At 39.2% G+C, this 14,267-nt stretch overlaps 1 protein-coding gene across 4 annotated transcripts in view; it reads right to left on the bottom strand.

Annotated features, from left to right (window-relative positions):
* The window catches only part of agap2 (ArfGAP with GTPase domain, ankyrin repeat and PH domain 2), a 54,681-nt gene that overhangs the window by 27,403 nt on the left and 13,011 nt on the right, over positions 1-14,267 (bottom strand). For all 4 annotated transcript variants that reach the window (XM_061904328.1, XM_061904329.1, XM_061904326.1 and 1 more), the window contains 4 exons: positions 5,655-5,713; positions 3,639-3,726; positions 1,361-1,446; positions 1,133-1,268 (listed from right to left, as the gene is read on the bottom strand). In XM_061904328.1, coding sequence (XP_061760312.1) covers positions 1,133-1,268; positions 1,361-1,446; positions 3,639-3,726; positions 5,655-5,713 — 369 coding nt within the window. The remainder of the gene's footprint in view (positions 1-1,132; positions 1,269-1,360; positions 1,447-3,638; positions 3,727-5,654; positions 5,714-14,267) is intronic.

Here is a 14,267-nt window from a genome sequence, read left to right as displayed (position 1 = left end):
ACAACTAAAAACTTGTTGAGAAATAAAGAAGTGATTCAATTATAAATAAAGATTTCTACACATAGAAGTAATCATCAACTTAAAGTGCCCTCTTTGGGGATTGTAATAGAGATCCATCTGGATTCATGAACTTAATTCTAAACATTTCTTTACAAAAAAAGAAATCTTTAACAATATTTATAGAACATGTCCACAAAAAAATCTAGCTGTCAACACTGAATATTGCATTGTTGCATTTCTTTTCACAGTTTATGAACTTACATTCATATCTTGTTGAAGTATTATTCAATAAATATATTCATAAAGGATTTTTGAATTGTTGCTATTTTTAGGATATTTAAAAAAAATCTCACGTACCACTTGGCATACCTTCAAGTACCCCCAGGGGTACGTGTACCCCCATTTGAGAACCACTGACCTAGATGAATGAGAACATCCATAAAGGGGATCTGCACTTGTTTTTAAAATGTGATCCATACTTCACAATCCTTATGTGAACACATATGTCTTTCGGTTTTCTGCGCATTCTAAATATGAAAACACTGCTGTGCATGGAGAGTCATCTATTTAACAACCTATGCCACCTTCCTAACAACCATCCCCGATTTAGGTAAAAGAGCTCATGTGGTCAAAATTGTGAGATTAATTTGTGTTCATACACGATGAATGCAATATTTTTGGTATTAATCACATGCGTTAACTTGTTAAATTTGACAGCTCTGATTTTAATATTTATGGTATTATTATTAGGCTCTCTCTTCCCTGATTGCACATCGCCTGTACATGTAGTAAAGAAAGCCAAAATGCAGAGCCATTAACTGTTTACAACACAAAATGAGCCTTTGAGGGATCATGCTTTCGAACAGAAAACCTGCTTCAGAGGTCATAGCAGTAAAAACCTGTGTAGGACACCCCTATGGGACAATAAATGTAGAATTGGATCAGCAGGGGATAATTCCACCTGATTGGGTTGGTGTCACAGTTCAAGCATTCACCGGCCAATCAGGAAACACTCCCCTCATCAATAAAAACACTCATCCTGCTGAGCCAATCTAGCCCCAATAGACAAAACATGATAAACATGTTTTGCTTGTATGTGAAAATGTACATGGTTGTGATTTGCTGTTCTGACCTTGAGTGCCAACGACTATGATGGGGACAACAGTGCGGTGCGAGTCGAGCTGTCTGTACAGCTGGTAGAGCTCCTGAAAGCTGCCTTCATTTTCCAGACTGAACACCAGAATCACCGCATCCACCCAGCTGCTGAACTGAAGGAAGGAAAACGAGGAGGGGGCAGATGACGAATACTGCAGGTATCACAACTCATGCATACCAGTGTGTTTCTTTTTCACATACACACCTGTGCATCAGGTGGCCCGGTTTCTTCTCGGATCAGTAGTAAATAACTCTGTCCATCCACAAGCACTTCCTTTTTATACCTGCCACCTGTCAAGAACAATGACAACCACTTTATTAAAGGCCTACTGAAACCCACTACTACCGACCACACAGTCTGATAGTTTATATATCAATGATGAAATCTTAACATTGCAACACATGCCAATATGGCCGGTTTAGTTCACTAAATTGCAATTTTAAATTTCCTGCGGGGCTTCACGGTGGCAGAGGGGTTAGTGCGTCTGCCTCACAATACGAAGTTCCTGCAGTCCTGGGTTCAAATCCAGGCTCAGGATCTTTCTGTGTGGAGTTTGCATGTTCTCCCCGTGAATGCGTGGGTTCCCTCCGGGTACTCTGGCTTCCTCCCACCTCCAAAGACATGCACCTGGGGATAGGTTGATTGGCAACACTAAATTTGCCCTAGTGTGTGAATGTGAGTGTGAATGTTGTCTGTCTATCTGTGTTGGCCCTGCGATGAGGTGGCGACTTGTCCAGGGTGTACTCTGCCTTCCGCCCGATTGTAGCTGAGATAGGCGCCAGCGCCCCCCGCGACCCCGAAAGGGAATAAGCAGTAGAAAATGGATGTAATTTCCCGCGAGGTATCCTGTTGAAAACGTCGCGGAATGATGAAGCTTATGTTGACGCGTGCTTGTGACGTTATTGGTTTGAGCGGACATTTCAGCCCAGCACCACTCACGGCTAAAAGTTGTCTCTTTTCATCGCGCAATTACACAGTATTTTGGACATCTGTGTTATTGAATTTTTTGCAATTTGTTCAATTAATAATGGAGACTTTAAAGAAGAATGCTGTTGGTGGAAAGCGGTGGATTGCAGCTGTCTTTAGCAACCGAAACACAACCGGTATTTCTTTGTTTGTTGTGAAGCTTTAATACAGAGCGGTCAAGCGAACAAGTTACCCAGCAAGTTTTTGGATGGGACAATTGTGATATTAAGTCGGCTCTTACCGGAGACCTGAGCGGATTATGCGACCTCCTGCAGCAGCTGTCAAAAAGGCAGCTATGATCTTGGCTCCTCCATTGGCTTCTCTTTTAGAGACACTATTTCACCGCAGCCCTCCGACTTTCAGGTATGACTTGATAATCTCACTAAAACACTATTAACACAGTAAGCAGATAAGGAATTTTCCAGAATTATCCTAGTAAATGTGTCTAATAACATCTGAATCGGCTTGGAGCCGTCGCCTTTTTTTTTTTTTCTTTTTTTTTTTTTTAGTGCTTCACTCTAACTTTCCTCATCGGCGTGGCGCAGCGGTAGAGTGGCCGTGCACAACCCGAGGGTCCCTGGTTCAATTCCCACCTAGTACCAACCTCGTCACGTCCGTTGTGTCCTGAGCAAGACACTTCACCCTTGCTCCTGATGGGTGCTGGTTAGTGCCTTGCATGGCAGCTCCCTCCATCAGTGTGTGAATGTGTTTGTGAATGGGTAAATGTGGAAGTAGTGTCAAAGCGCTTTGAGTACCTTGAAGGTAGAAAAGCGCTATACAAGTACAACCCATTTATCATTTATTTATTTATCATCCACAAATCTTTCATCCTCGCTCAAATTAATGGGGAAATCGTCGCTTTCTCGGTCCGTATTGCTCTTGTTGCTGGTGGCTATGATTATAAACAATGTGAGGATGTGAGGGGTCCTACAACCCGTGACGTCACACGCACATCGTCTGCTACTTCCGGTACAGGGAAGGCTTTTTTATTAGCGACCAAAAGTTGCAAACTTTATCGTCGATGTTCTTTACTAAATCCTTTCAGCAAAAATATGGCAATATCGCAAACTTATCAGGTATGACATATATAATGGACCTGTTATCCCCGTTTGAATAAGAAAATCTCATTTCAGTAGGCCTTTAAGCAGCACACCGCAAACGCTCATTTCACACGGCAATGAATCATTAGCTTTACACTTACAAGAGACAGTTACAGCTTTCTTGTGAGCACATCTGAATGAGTGCTAATGAACTGCAGGCAACATCAAAACTGTTGTCACTGAATGTTTGTTTGTGGGAGGAGCGGAGTCATACACAGGTAATGTTGCCAATATAACGTTTACTAACTGTTTTTTTATGTGTTATTGTCACAATGCCTTTCTGAAAGATGCCCACTTAATCGAAGCCAATTTCTCCTAGATAAGTCAAAAAGATAAACAGTAATACATTTCATTCGAATTAAATAGTAATTTTCAGTGGTTTCTGTACACTGCAATGAAGATGCATTGTCTCTTACCATCAGGCTTCTCAAGCGCAACATAACTGCCTGTGATGTATTTGGTCACCAGGGCTGACTTGCCGCTTTTCAGGTTTCCCAGAATGCCCTGAGAGAAAGAAGAAGATCATTCTACATGTACTAATGCATTGATATTCACTTTTAAAACGTTTGGAAGTGTCATATCAGTTCTTTAAATTCACCTAAATTCAACTTTACTCACATAGGCCTACTGTATGTTCTTAACAATAAAAATACTACAATAATGCTATTTTTATTCCCATATTTATAGAGGAAATGGGAATCCCCTTGGGGGTCACCGACACTTCAGAGAGTCGTGCCGATAAAAACATCCCCAAAATATCAATACATCCTAGACAACCAGGAGCCAGGATGGGGGACAGAGAGGAAAAACCCTGGGAGCAAGCAGCCAGTCACACGGCTGAAAGCCTACAAGATGGCAGTTTGGCAGCAGCTGGCCAAAGAAAGATCTTCTACTTAATTTTAGCCATGAGGTTGACCAGATTTTTAAAGATAAATGGGTACATTGACACCAGCTATGAGAGGGAGCGCTGCGGCCACCGCCACCAGTTTTACATCCAGCAAGGCCAACACCTTCTGCACAGTTGGTGCGACCAGTTCTACGTCCACCAAGGCCGCCACCTCTTGCACGGCTGCTTCTGCCAGTCCTACATTAAGCCAAGTCTTCACCTCCTGCATGTCCGCCGCCGCCAGTCCTATGTCCAGCCAAGCTACCACCTTCTATACGCCCGCCCTGCCAGTCATACATCCAGCCTCTTGCACGGCCACTGACACTAGCTCCTGTACTTCTTCCAGTGGTTCCTCCGCAGACGCCGTCTGCTGCTCCAGTGGCTCCTCCGCAAAAGCCGCTTGCTGCTACAGTGGATCTTCCATAGACCCCACCTGCTGCTCCAGTCCTGCAGCCTCTTCAACCTTCTGTCCTGTTGCCTCCGCAACCTCCAGTCCTCCAGCTTGCCTGTTGCACAAGCGCCCATCTGACTCTCTCGCCTTCTTTGCTTGCTGCAGGAGCAACCCGTGTGGCGCCCACATGCCACCTCCTTGTCGGCCAAGAATGTGGCCATTTCATGGACACTCTGGGCCTAGACCTTCACGGCTGCTGAAACGCTGTCCTCGCTCAGGTCAGCCCCCTAAGCAGCCATGAACATGACCTTTTCATAAACGCCTCCCACGGCAACAGCAGCAATGCCCATGACCCAGGCATGGACTGTTACGGCTCACGTCCGCTTCCTCGCCGGCCACAGATGTGTCCGTTTCGTGGATGCCCGCCTCGCCAGCCACAGCGGCTTTCTACACACCGCCATCATCTGACTCTTCCTCGCTGGCTGCAAGGACACATGGCCAGGCGACCAGCCGCCTTGTCCTCCCTCCTCCCTCCTGTGACTTTGGATTTTTCCTGTTTTTTTCTAGAACTTCTGGAATCAGTTTTGTTGGGGGGGTATTCTGTCATGGCCTCTTACACCAGGCCATGCTGTATTTTGAGTTTGTTAGTATTTTTCTGTGGTTAGTGATTTAGTTCCTTTTTTTTTTGTATTTTAATGCATTTCTGTTTTTGTGTTTCCCCACAGCTACTTGACTCCTGCCTCTGAGCACTATTCCCCGCACCTATTTTTTCTTATCAATCAAGACTATTTAAGTTGTGTGGGTGCTGTCTTTTGTTGTCAGAAAATTGTCACTTGTCATATCAATTACGGATGTACTTTGTGGAAGCAATCTCTGCTCCAAAAGTAACTTAATTCTTTGCTGTTGTCTAGCATTATGTTTTTCATTTACTTTGTAGCCTGCATAGCTTCCCTTATGATTTCAGAGCACTTTCCAGTTACTCTCATATTTCTGTTTTTTAATTATTAAATACCTTTTTACCTGAAAAATGCCTCCTCGGCTTTTTGCATTCTGAAATCACTACAAACCATTGTCGTCTCAATTGACATGTACCCAACACAAATGTTATCATTTTAAATAAATTCAGTGCATGCAGGTGTGTGTTTGTAGTCTTACTAGTCTCAGTTCAGGGATAGATCTGCTCAGACTCCACTCCTGGCTGTTGGCAATGTTTACTGTAAAGAGACAGAGAGAGACAGTCAGTAAGGTAGCAACAGAATGAGTGCTTCATTATTTTTTTTAAATGTGTAATAAGAAAGGCAGTAACCATGACAGCCTGTAGAGAGCAATACGCCATAAAACCCTGACTGGTCGCCATAAGCACATGTGTGACCTGGTCTATTGCATTAATGAATATAACCTTTCTGTCACAACAGGGGCTCCTCCATGTTTCAACCACACCAATTATTATCCCCTTTGCTCCCCTCATACTGTGAATGACTGCGGAGCCGTTGACAGACTCAACCCAGGGCAGGAATTGTGTTATACTACACTCTGCAAATGTGTAAAAACCAAATATGAAGTCAAACTGCCCCTAGTAGAATCAATTAACAAACATTTACCTTCTGGTGCAATACAAAATTAAATAGGTTCAACTTGAAGGTGGAATGCGTCCATTTTGACTCAATGGACCATAACAATGCATGTATGGTGGTATTTAGCATCTGAGACAGATTTCCGGTCAACTATTTTAAAATGTACTACATTATAATATTTTTTTCCCATCTGATTCATTTCAAGTCTGTAATAATTCATAAATAAGTCTGTAGTATTTCATAAATAAGTGTACTGTAAACTTCTTCTTACTCCTGTTCAAATATGAAAAAAAAAAAAAAAAAAAAATGAAAAGAAAGTCCAATGCTCATTTGTTTTTGTTTTTTATTCGCCATTGTTTTTATTTTGTTATAATGGCTGTTAAGGCTATAGCACTGTATTGGATCAGGATTGCTCTTGTTTTTTTTCTGAATATTTGAAATTAAAATACATCAATCAATCAATAAATATATACGTGATAAGTGAAATATATGTGAATGATATATGTGATAATACAGTGTAAAATGTACAATGTGCAATGTCTGTCAAACATGTGTCACGTAAGGACAGGACGTCAGTGCACGAAAAGCGATGGTGGAGCTCTGTTTGTTTGGTTACGAAAGCCCTAGCTTCGTCACTAAATTTCAACAGTAAAGTAAACACAAGTCAATAGATGATTGCAAGTTCATACTGGAATTCGGTTATGTGCGTTCAGGGGAAATGTTTATTAGTTTTATGTCTTGGTATTTTTATTCCTTAATGTACCAAAATATGTGCCAAATAATGACCCAAATACTGAGGTGCTAGGGTTGGTTTGCAGCCTTTTTTAACAGTGGGCACAGTGTGACATCACATTGTATTGGAAATATACAGGTGCTGTTCATATTATTAGAATATCATGAAAAAGTTGATTTATTTCAGTAATTATATTCAGAACGTGAAACTTACATATTATATCAATTCACTACACACATAGTGATATATTTGAAATGTTTATTTCTTTAAATTTTCATGATTAGTACTGACAATTACTGAAAATCCCAAATTCAGTATCTCAGAAAATTAGAATATTAGTTACGACTAGTAGCCAAAAATATTTTTTAGAAATGTGGGCCAACTGAAAAGTATGAACATGGAAAGTTTCAGCATGTACGGCCATCAATACTTAGTTGCAGCTCCTTTTGCCTGAATTGCTGCAGCAATACGGCGTGGCATGGAGTCAACCAGTCTGTTGCACTCCTCAGGTGTTATGAGAGCCCAGGTTGTTTTAATAGTGGCCTTCAGCTCTTCAGCATTGTTGTGTCTGGCATCTCGCATCTTCCACTTCACAATACCCCATAGCTTTTCTATGGGGTTAAGGTCAGGTGAGTTTGCAGGCCAATCAAGAACAGGGATACCATGGTCCTTAAACCATGTACTGGTAGATTTGGCACTGTGTGCAGGTGCCAAGTCATGTTGGAAAATGAAATCTTCACCTCCATAAAATTGGTCCGCGGCAGGCAGCATAAAGTGTTCTAAAACTTCCTGGTAGACTGCTGCATTGACTCTAGACCTCAGGAAACACAGTGGACCAACATCAGCAGATGACATGGCACCCCAGACCATTACCGATTGTGGAAATTTGACACTGGACTTCAGGCAACGTGGATTCTGTGCCTCTCCTGTCTTCCTCCAGACTCTGGGACCTTGATTTCCAAAGGAGATACAAAATTTACTTTCATCTGAAAACATAACTTTGGACCACTCAGCAGCAGTCCAGTCCTTTTTGTCTGAGCCCAGGCGAAACGCTTTTGACGTTGTCTCTTATTCAAGAGTGGCTTTACACAAGGAATGCGACAGCTGAAGCCCATATCTTGCATACGTCGGTGCGTGGTGGTTCTTGAAGCACTGACTCCAGCTGCAGTCCACTCTTTGTGGATCTCCCCCACATTTTTGAATCGGTTTTGTTTGACAATCCTCTCCAGGGCGCGGTTATCCCTCTTGCTTCTACACTTTTTTCTACCACATATTTGTCTTCCCTTCGCCTCTCTATTAATGTGCTTGGACACAGAGCTCTGGGAACATCCAACCTCTTTGGCAATGACCTTTTGTGTCTTGCCCTCCTTCTTTAAAGTATCAATGGTCATCTTTTGGACAGTTGTCAAGTCAGCAGTCTTCCCCATGATTGTGTTTCATACAGAATCAAAACGAGAGACCATTTAAAGGCTTTTCCAGGTGTTTTGAGTTAGTTAGCTAATTAGAGTGTGGCACTAGGTGTCTTCAATATGTGACCTTTTCACCATATTCTATTTTTCTGAGATGTTGAATTCTGGGTTTTCATTGGTTGTCAGCAATAATCATCTCCTTTTTGGCAAAAAACACTTGAAATGTATCAGTATGTTTGGAATGAATGTATACATTCTACAATTTTGACTTTCTAAATGGAATTAATGAAATAAGTCAACTTTTTCATGATATTCTAATAATATGACCAGCACCTGTAAATGTGGTCATTTATCGTACCTGCTTTCAGCCAGGCCCCTCCTTCCTGCTCAACTGCCTAGACCTTCCAATGTTATTCTTTCTTGTTCATGCTTTTACACCTGCTCTGATGTCTTTAAAATAAATACTTTGGTGTTTGATTAACCACAACATTCTACATGGGGCTTTTTTGACAATATGGACCAGTAGAAAGTTAGATTAGCTGCTAAACTCAGACAAAAAAGACAGCACCATTGCCATTGCGACTTTACAACTTGGTTTAAAAAAAGCAAGGGAGGAAGTAAGATGATGTATTTTCATTTAATCATGAAATGCGCTCTGTTGGATTTACTATGTGTATTTGTTATGTTTATATGTATTTATGGCGGGCTTGCTTGGGAATTTTAAGATGGGCGTGGCTACCACTGTCAGGTGACTACCTAGGTAGCTTTTAAAAATGGCTTCATTGTTCGTTTGGTAAAAAAGACAGCGTGCTTCGTCACCGGCATACCCCACTGGTTACTACTGCTGCTGCTATTGCTACTACTGCTACTGCTACTGCTGCTACTGCTACTGCTGCAGTTGCAGTACCAAATAAAACAAGCAAAAAAGTGCACAGCGAGTAATTCCTTTCATGCTTAGTGACGACCCCCTATTCAGAGGGCCAATACGGAAATAACTGAACACGCACAATCTCACCAACATGCTACATGCAGTGACATAAATGCTGGCTTTTTTTACACAGCTCTAAATCAATCCCAGCTTGGGTAGGTATACCTAATGTGAGCAGTGAATCTGTAAATCGTTAATGAAATGTATTTTTAAGCGTGTGGGAAAAATAAAATATTGATGATGTTTGCCTTTAAGATAGATGTCAAGTTCAAGGTCTAGTTCAAGGTCAAATGTATTGTCAATCAGACCATGCAACGGTACATTATACAGCAGTCTGAAATTGTGTTCCTCCCATACTCCAATGTGCGATGTTAAAAAAAAAGATTAAAACAATATTTGACACATTAAACATAAACTAAACATTAGACTATACATAGGACAGATATATAACAGATAACCAAATGACAGACAGTGAGCTTACAGCTACCAACCTATCATACTGTTCAAGAGCAAAGTCACAACGAGGTATTTACTGAAGTGCAATACAACATAAGATATTGCAAAAGTGCAGAGTGCAGAGTATACGTGTAACAGTGTACATTTGAATAAGATAAATTCTGATACTTTTGGAGCGAGTGGTCCATGGAGGGTTTCATTTGCAATCTAGAGGGAATGCCTCCACAAACGAACCATTTGTAAACAGACTCAAAAAAGGGTTATTGCTCAACCACAAGTGTGGTAAATACAGATTAGAATCATCATATGTTGTCTTTAAGATGAACGGTAAACTTGATACACTTGTTGAAATATGTAAAGACTGTAATACAAAACTGAAGTACAGCAGTAGCATGACTACATGAATAGTATCTACCGTACGCACCTGGTAAGAAAACATAGAGAAACAGGCGATTAGAAGACTACTAACCCTGGCAAAATGGAATCACCAGAATTTGAGGATGTTCATTCAGTGGACACTTGTAGAAGAGATAACAGATAACAGACATGAAAAAACACTGTAGTCATTTCAAATGTCAACTTTCTGGTTCTAAGAAACATTAAAATAAATCAAGAAAATAAATCACGGTAGTCAGTAATAGTTTCATTTTTAGATCAAGCGGTGTGAAATAATTGGAAAATAACAACATTCTGTAATTAAATTATGGAACTATGAAAAATTATAGAAAAAAAAAACCCTACAACATAGCACTGGTGCTTTGTTCCACTACCTCTGGCTTTTATAACTGCTTGCAGTCTCTGAGGCATGGACTTGTCCAGTGACAAACAGTACTCTTCAACAATCTTACTCCAACGTTCTTTGCCTGCTTTTTGTCAGATCAGCTCTGCAGGTTAGAGTCTTATTATGGATCATTTTCTTTAATTCTCTCCAAGATATGAACACGCCTTTTTATTGAACACATTTAATCTGATGCAGGCTTTGGAAATGAAAATAAAAAAATACAGGGTTATTCCATAATATTGTTTTCAAAATTGAGTATGTCCATGTATTTTTTTTTCACTTGATCTGAAAATGAAATTTCCCAATTTATTTCAGCGTTTCTTAATGCCAGGAATTTGCCATTCGAAATGACTGTCGTTTTGTGTCATGTCGGTTTTCTGTATGTATTTTCCCCTACTAAATTAAACAACTGAAAGAACCTCCCCCAAGTCTGTTTTTGTCTTAACTTTTGTCTGGGGTGGTACCGGTATTTCTGCTAGCTCAAAGACACAACAAGACAAAGATACAGATATTCACGGCTTCTTTCAAGCAAACCTTGAGCCAAAATATTGAATTCCTAATTAGCCTGTTTCATTCTTCAAGACTTAAGGCCGTACAGTCTTGTGGAGAATGAGTTCATAAGAATACACATTGGAGCCTTAGTACCAGACACCAAGCACCAGCATTCTATGGACATATACATGCCAGAGCTGTTTAATTAAGAAAAAAAGTCAATTTGTGTCGATAGGGAACACTGAATATTAAATCTGTTTTCATTGTAAGGCAAACTTTCCAAAGTGTTTTAAATGTAATGTGTTACAGCAGGGGTCACCAACCTTTTTGAAACCAAGAGCTACTTCTTGGGTACTGATTAATGCGAAGGGCTACCAGTTTGATACACACTTAAAAAAATTGCCAGAAATAGCAAATTTGCTAAATTTACCTTTAATAAATACATCTATATACCGGTATATATATATATAAAATTGGTATTTCTGTCTGTCATTCCGTCGTACATTTTTTTTCCTTTTACGGAAGGTTTTTTTGTAGAAAAAAATTATGAAAAAAACACTTAATTGAACGGTTTAAAAGAGGAGAAGACAGGAAAAAAATTAAAATTAAATTTTGAAACATAGTTTATCTTCAATTTCGATTCTTTAAAATTCAAAATTCAACCGAAAAAAAGAAGAGAAAAAACTAGCTTTAAAAAACTCAAAAAATAATTCATGGAACATCATTAGTAATTTTTCCTGATTAAGATTAATTTTAGTATTTTGATGACATGTTTTAAATATGTTAAAATCCAATCTGCATTTTGTTAAAATATATAACAAATTGAACCAAGCTATATTTCTAACAAAGACAAATCATTATTTCTTCTAGATTTTCCAGAACAAAAATTTTAAAAGAGATTCAAAAGACTTTGAAATAAGATCTAAATTTGATTCTAAAGATTTTCAATATTTGCCAGAATATTTTTTTTGAATTTTAATAATAATAAGTTTGAAGAAATATTTCACAAATATTCTTCGTCGAAAAAACAGAAGCTAAAATGAAGAATTAAATTTAAATGTATTTATTATTCTTTACAATAAAGAACATTTATTTACTTGAACATTGATTTAAATTGTCAGGAAAGAAGAGGAAGGAATTTAAAAGGTAAAAAGGTATATGTTTTTAAAAATCCTAAAATCATTTTTGAGGTTGTAATTTTTTCTCTAAAATTGTCTTTCTGAAAGTTATAAGAAGCAAAGTAAAAAAATAAACACATTTATTTAAACAAGTGAAGACCAAGTCTTGAAAATATTTTCTTGGATTTTCAAATTCTATTTGATTTTTGTCTCTCTTAGAATTAAAAATGTCGAGCAAAGCAAGACCAGCTTGGTAGTAAATAAATAAAATTTAAAAAATAGAGGCAGCTCACTGGTAAGTGCTGCTATTTGAGCTATTTTTAGAACAGGCCAGCGGGCTACTCATCTGGTCCTTACGGGCTACCTGGTGCCCGCAGGCACCGCATTGGTGACCCCTGTGTTACAGTGATATACACAATGACACAGTATGTCATGTCAAAACTTAATAGCCGCACAAATACACTATTGGTCTTTTGTAAATTTTATTTACCTGAATATAAACAGTGCCACATTATTTAGAACTGACATAAGATCATTTATATTATCAAATAAAAGTCTACTTAAAACTCGGAACTGTACCAGGTTACATCATCTTGCTTCGAATAGGATCAGATCACATCAAATCCAACCGAATGGAATCGTTACATTTTAAAATGTATTGATTCGGATTTGTATTGCTCTCGACGTACCAATCATTTTGAGTTGTCTTGTGGAAGTATGGACACTTATACAAGGTATGTACCAGACTGTGAGAAAATCGTACTTTTAAATCCCTTGTATATACCAAATATTAGATGCTTTGTTTTGTAACTAACGACCGTAACACACAGAAAAATCTACAAATTTCCAGCTATTTTTTCTTAGCAATTTTGTGCACAGAACTGACCATAAAACACATTATAATGTATCAGTCGTCCTTCATGACCTGAACGCAGCCTTTTGCCATGCTATTAACATGAAAACAACCTAGAGGTGCTTTTTTCCACGTGCTAATTTAAGCATCTGAAATGACATTGATTGATGGATTGATTGATAGATTGATTGAAACTTGTATTTGTAGATTGCACAGTTCAGTACATATTCCTTACAATTGACCACTAAATGGTAACACCCGAATAAGTTTTTCAACTTGTTTAAGTCTGGGTCCACATCCTCGGGCAAAGCTCTAAAAACACATCATCTAGTGTAAAAAAGAATGTAAGCAGTTGTGCTTGAAACGCAACCTGTTAAGGAACCGGTTACACATAGCATATGCAGCCAGAACACTGCATTTTTACTGGATATGTGTTTGCTGTCACAAGGAATGTAGCTAATAAATTAAGACCAAGCAAATGTGACAAGGAGTGACACATGGTATTTAGACCTACCTAAGAATAACCGGTCTAAACAATGGAAAAATACATCTTTGACCAAACTTTTTAGTATGTGTTCATACCCTTTGTTTTGCTATACTGCTTATCTTGTACATCATGAGTTTGTGATCATGGGTAGCTGGCGTCTATCTGCGCTGACTTAGGTAAGAGGTTGAGTAATCCCTGGACTGATCATCTGTCAATCAGAGGGCAAAGACACACTCACATTCACACTCACAAGAAGTATTCAATAATGCTAATAATATAAATGCTATTGGACTGTCTGATGAAGCTGAAGTCCATGGAAAGAATACAGAACAACCACACCAAATGACCAGAACTTAACAGAACCTTCATTCTATGAAGCAGCTGTGATAATCATTGACTGTGCTTCCCCAAATGTTCACCTCAAGATTTTTGTTCACTGCACTGTCGGTCCTATGAACAACTCAGTCAAAATAGAAAGAACACAGTTGTGTTAAAAAAGCGGAGTATAAATAGTCACAGTAGACACAATCCTGGTGATGATTTGCTTCAGATAAAGGTAAACACTTTCATGGACTAGCGTTGTCTGTTTGTGAGAGCCAAAACTGATCAGACATTTTGAGCTGCTCCGGCACCCAGCTTTCCACAAAAATCCAATTATCCACGCTCCATAGTTCAAAACAGTCACACGGGAGCCACTTAACACCGACACATAGAGTTTAAAAGATACCAATCCTATCATTTCATCGGTTTTGATGGGGAATATTTTCAGAAATCTTTTTTACACAGATAAACACATTCTCCTCCTCCGCCCTTCTGTTCCATCAGGGTCTGCCTCTGTAGCAGCAGCAGTAGTCCTGCCGGTTGCCATGGCAACACTTCCTCCTGCCATGGGTGAGTGTCTGTGTGTGTGTGTGTGTGTTTGTGTTTGTGAGTTAGT

This window comes from Nerophis ophidion, linkage group LG06 (genome assembly GCF_033978795.1).
Source record: "Nerophis ophidion isolate RoL-2023_Sa linkage group LG06, RoL_Noph_v1.0, whole genome shotgun sequence".
Lineage (NCBI taxonomy): Eukaryota > Metazoa > Chordata > Actinopteri > Syngnathiformes > Syngnathidae > Nerophis > Nerophis ophidion.
The sequence above is the reverse complement of the archived record's forward strand: the minus strand, read 5'-3'. Positions and strand labels throughout refer to the sequence as shown.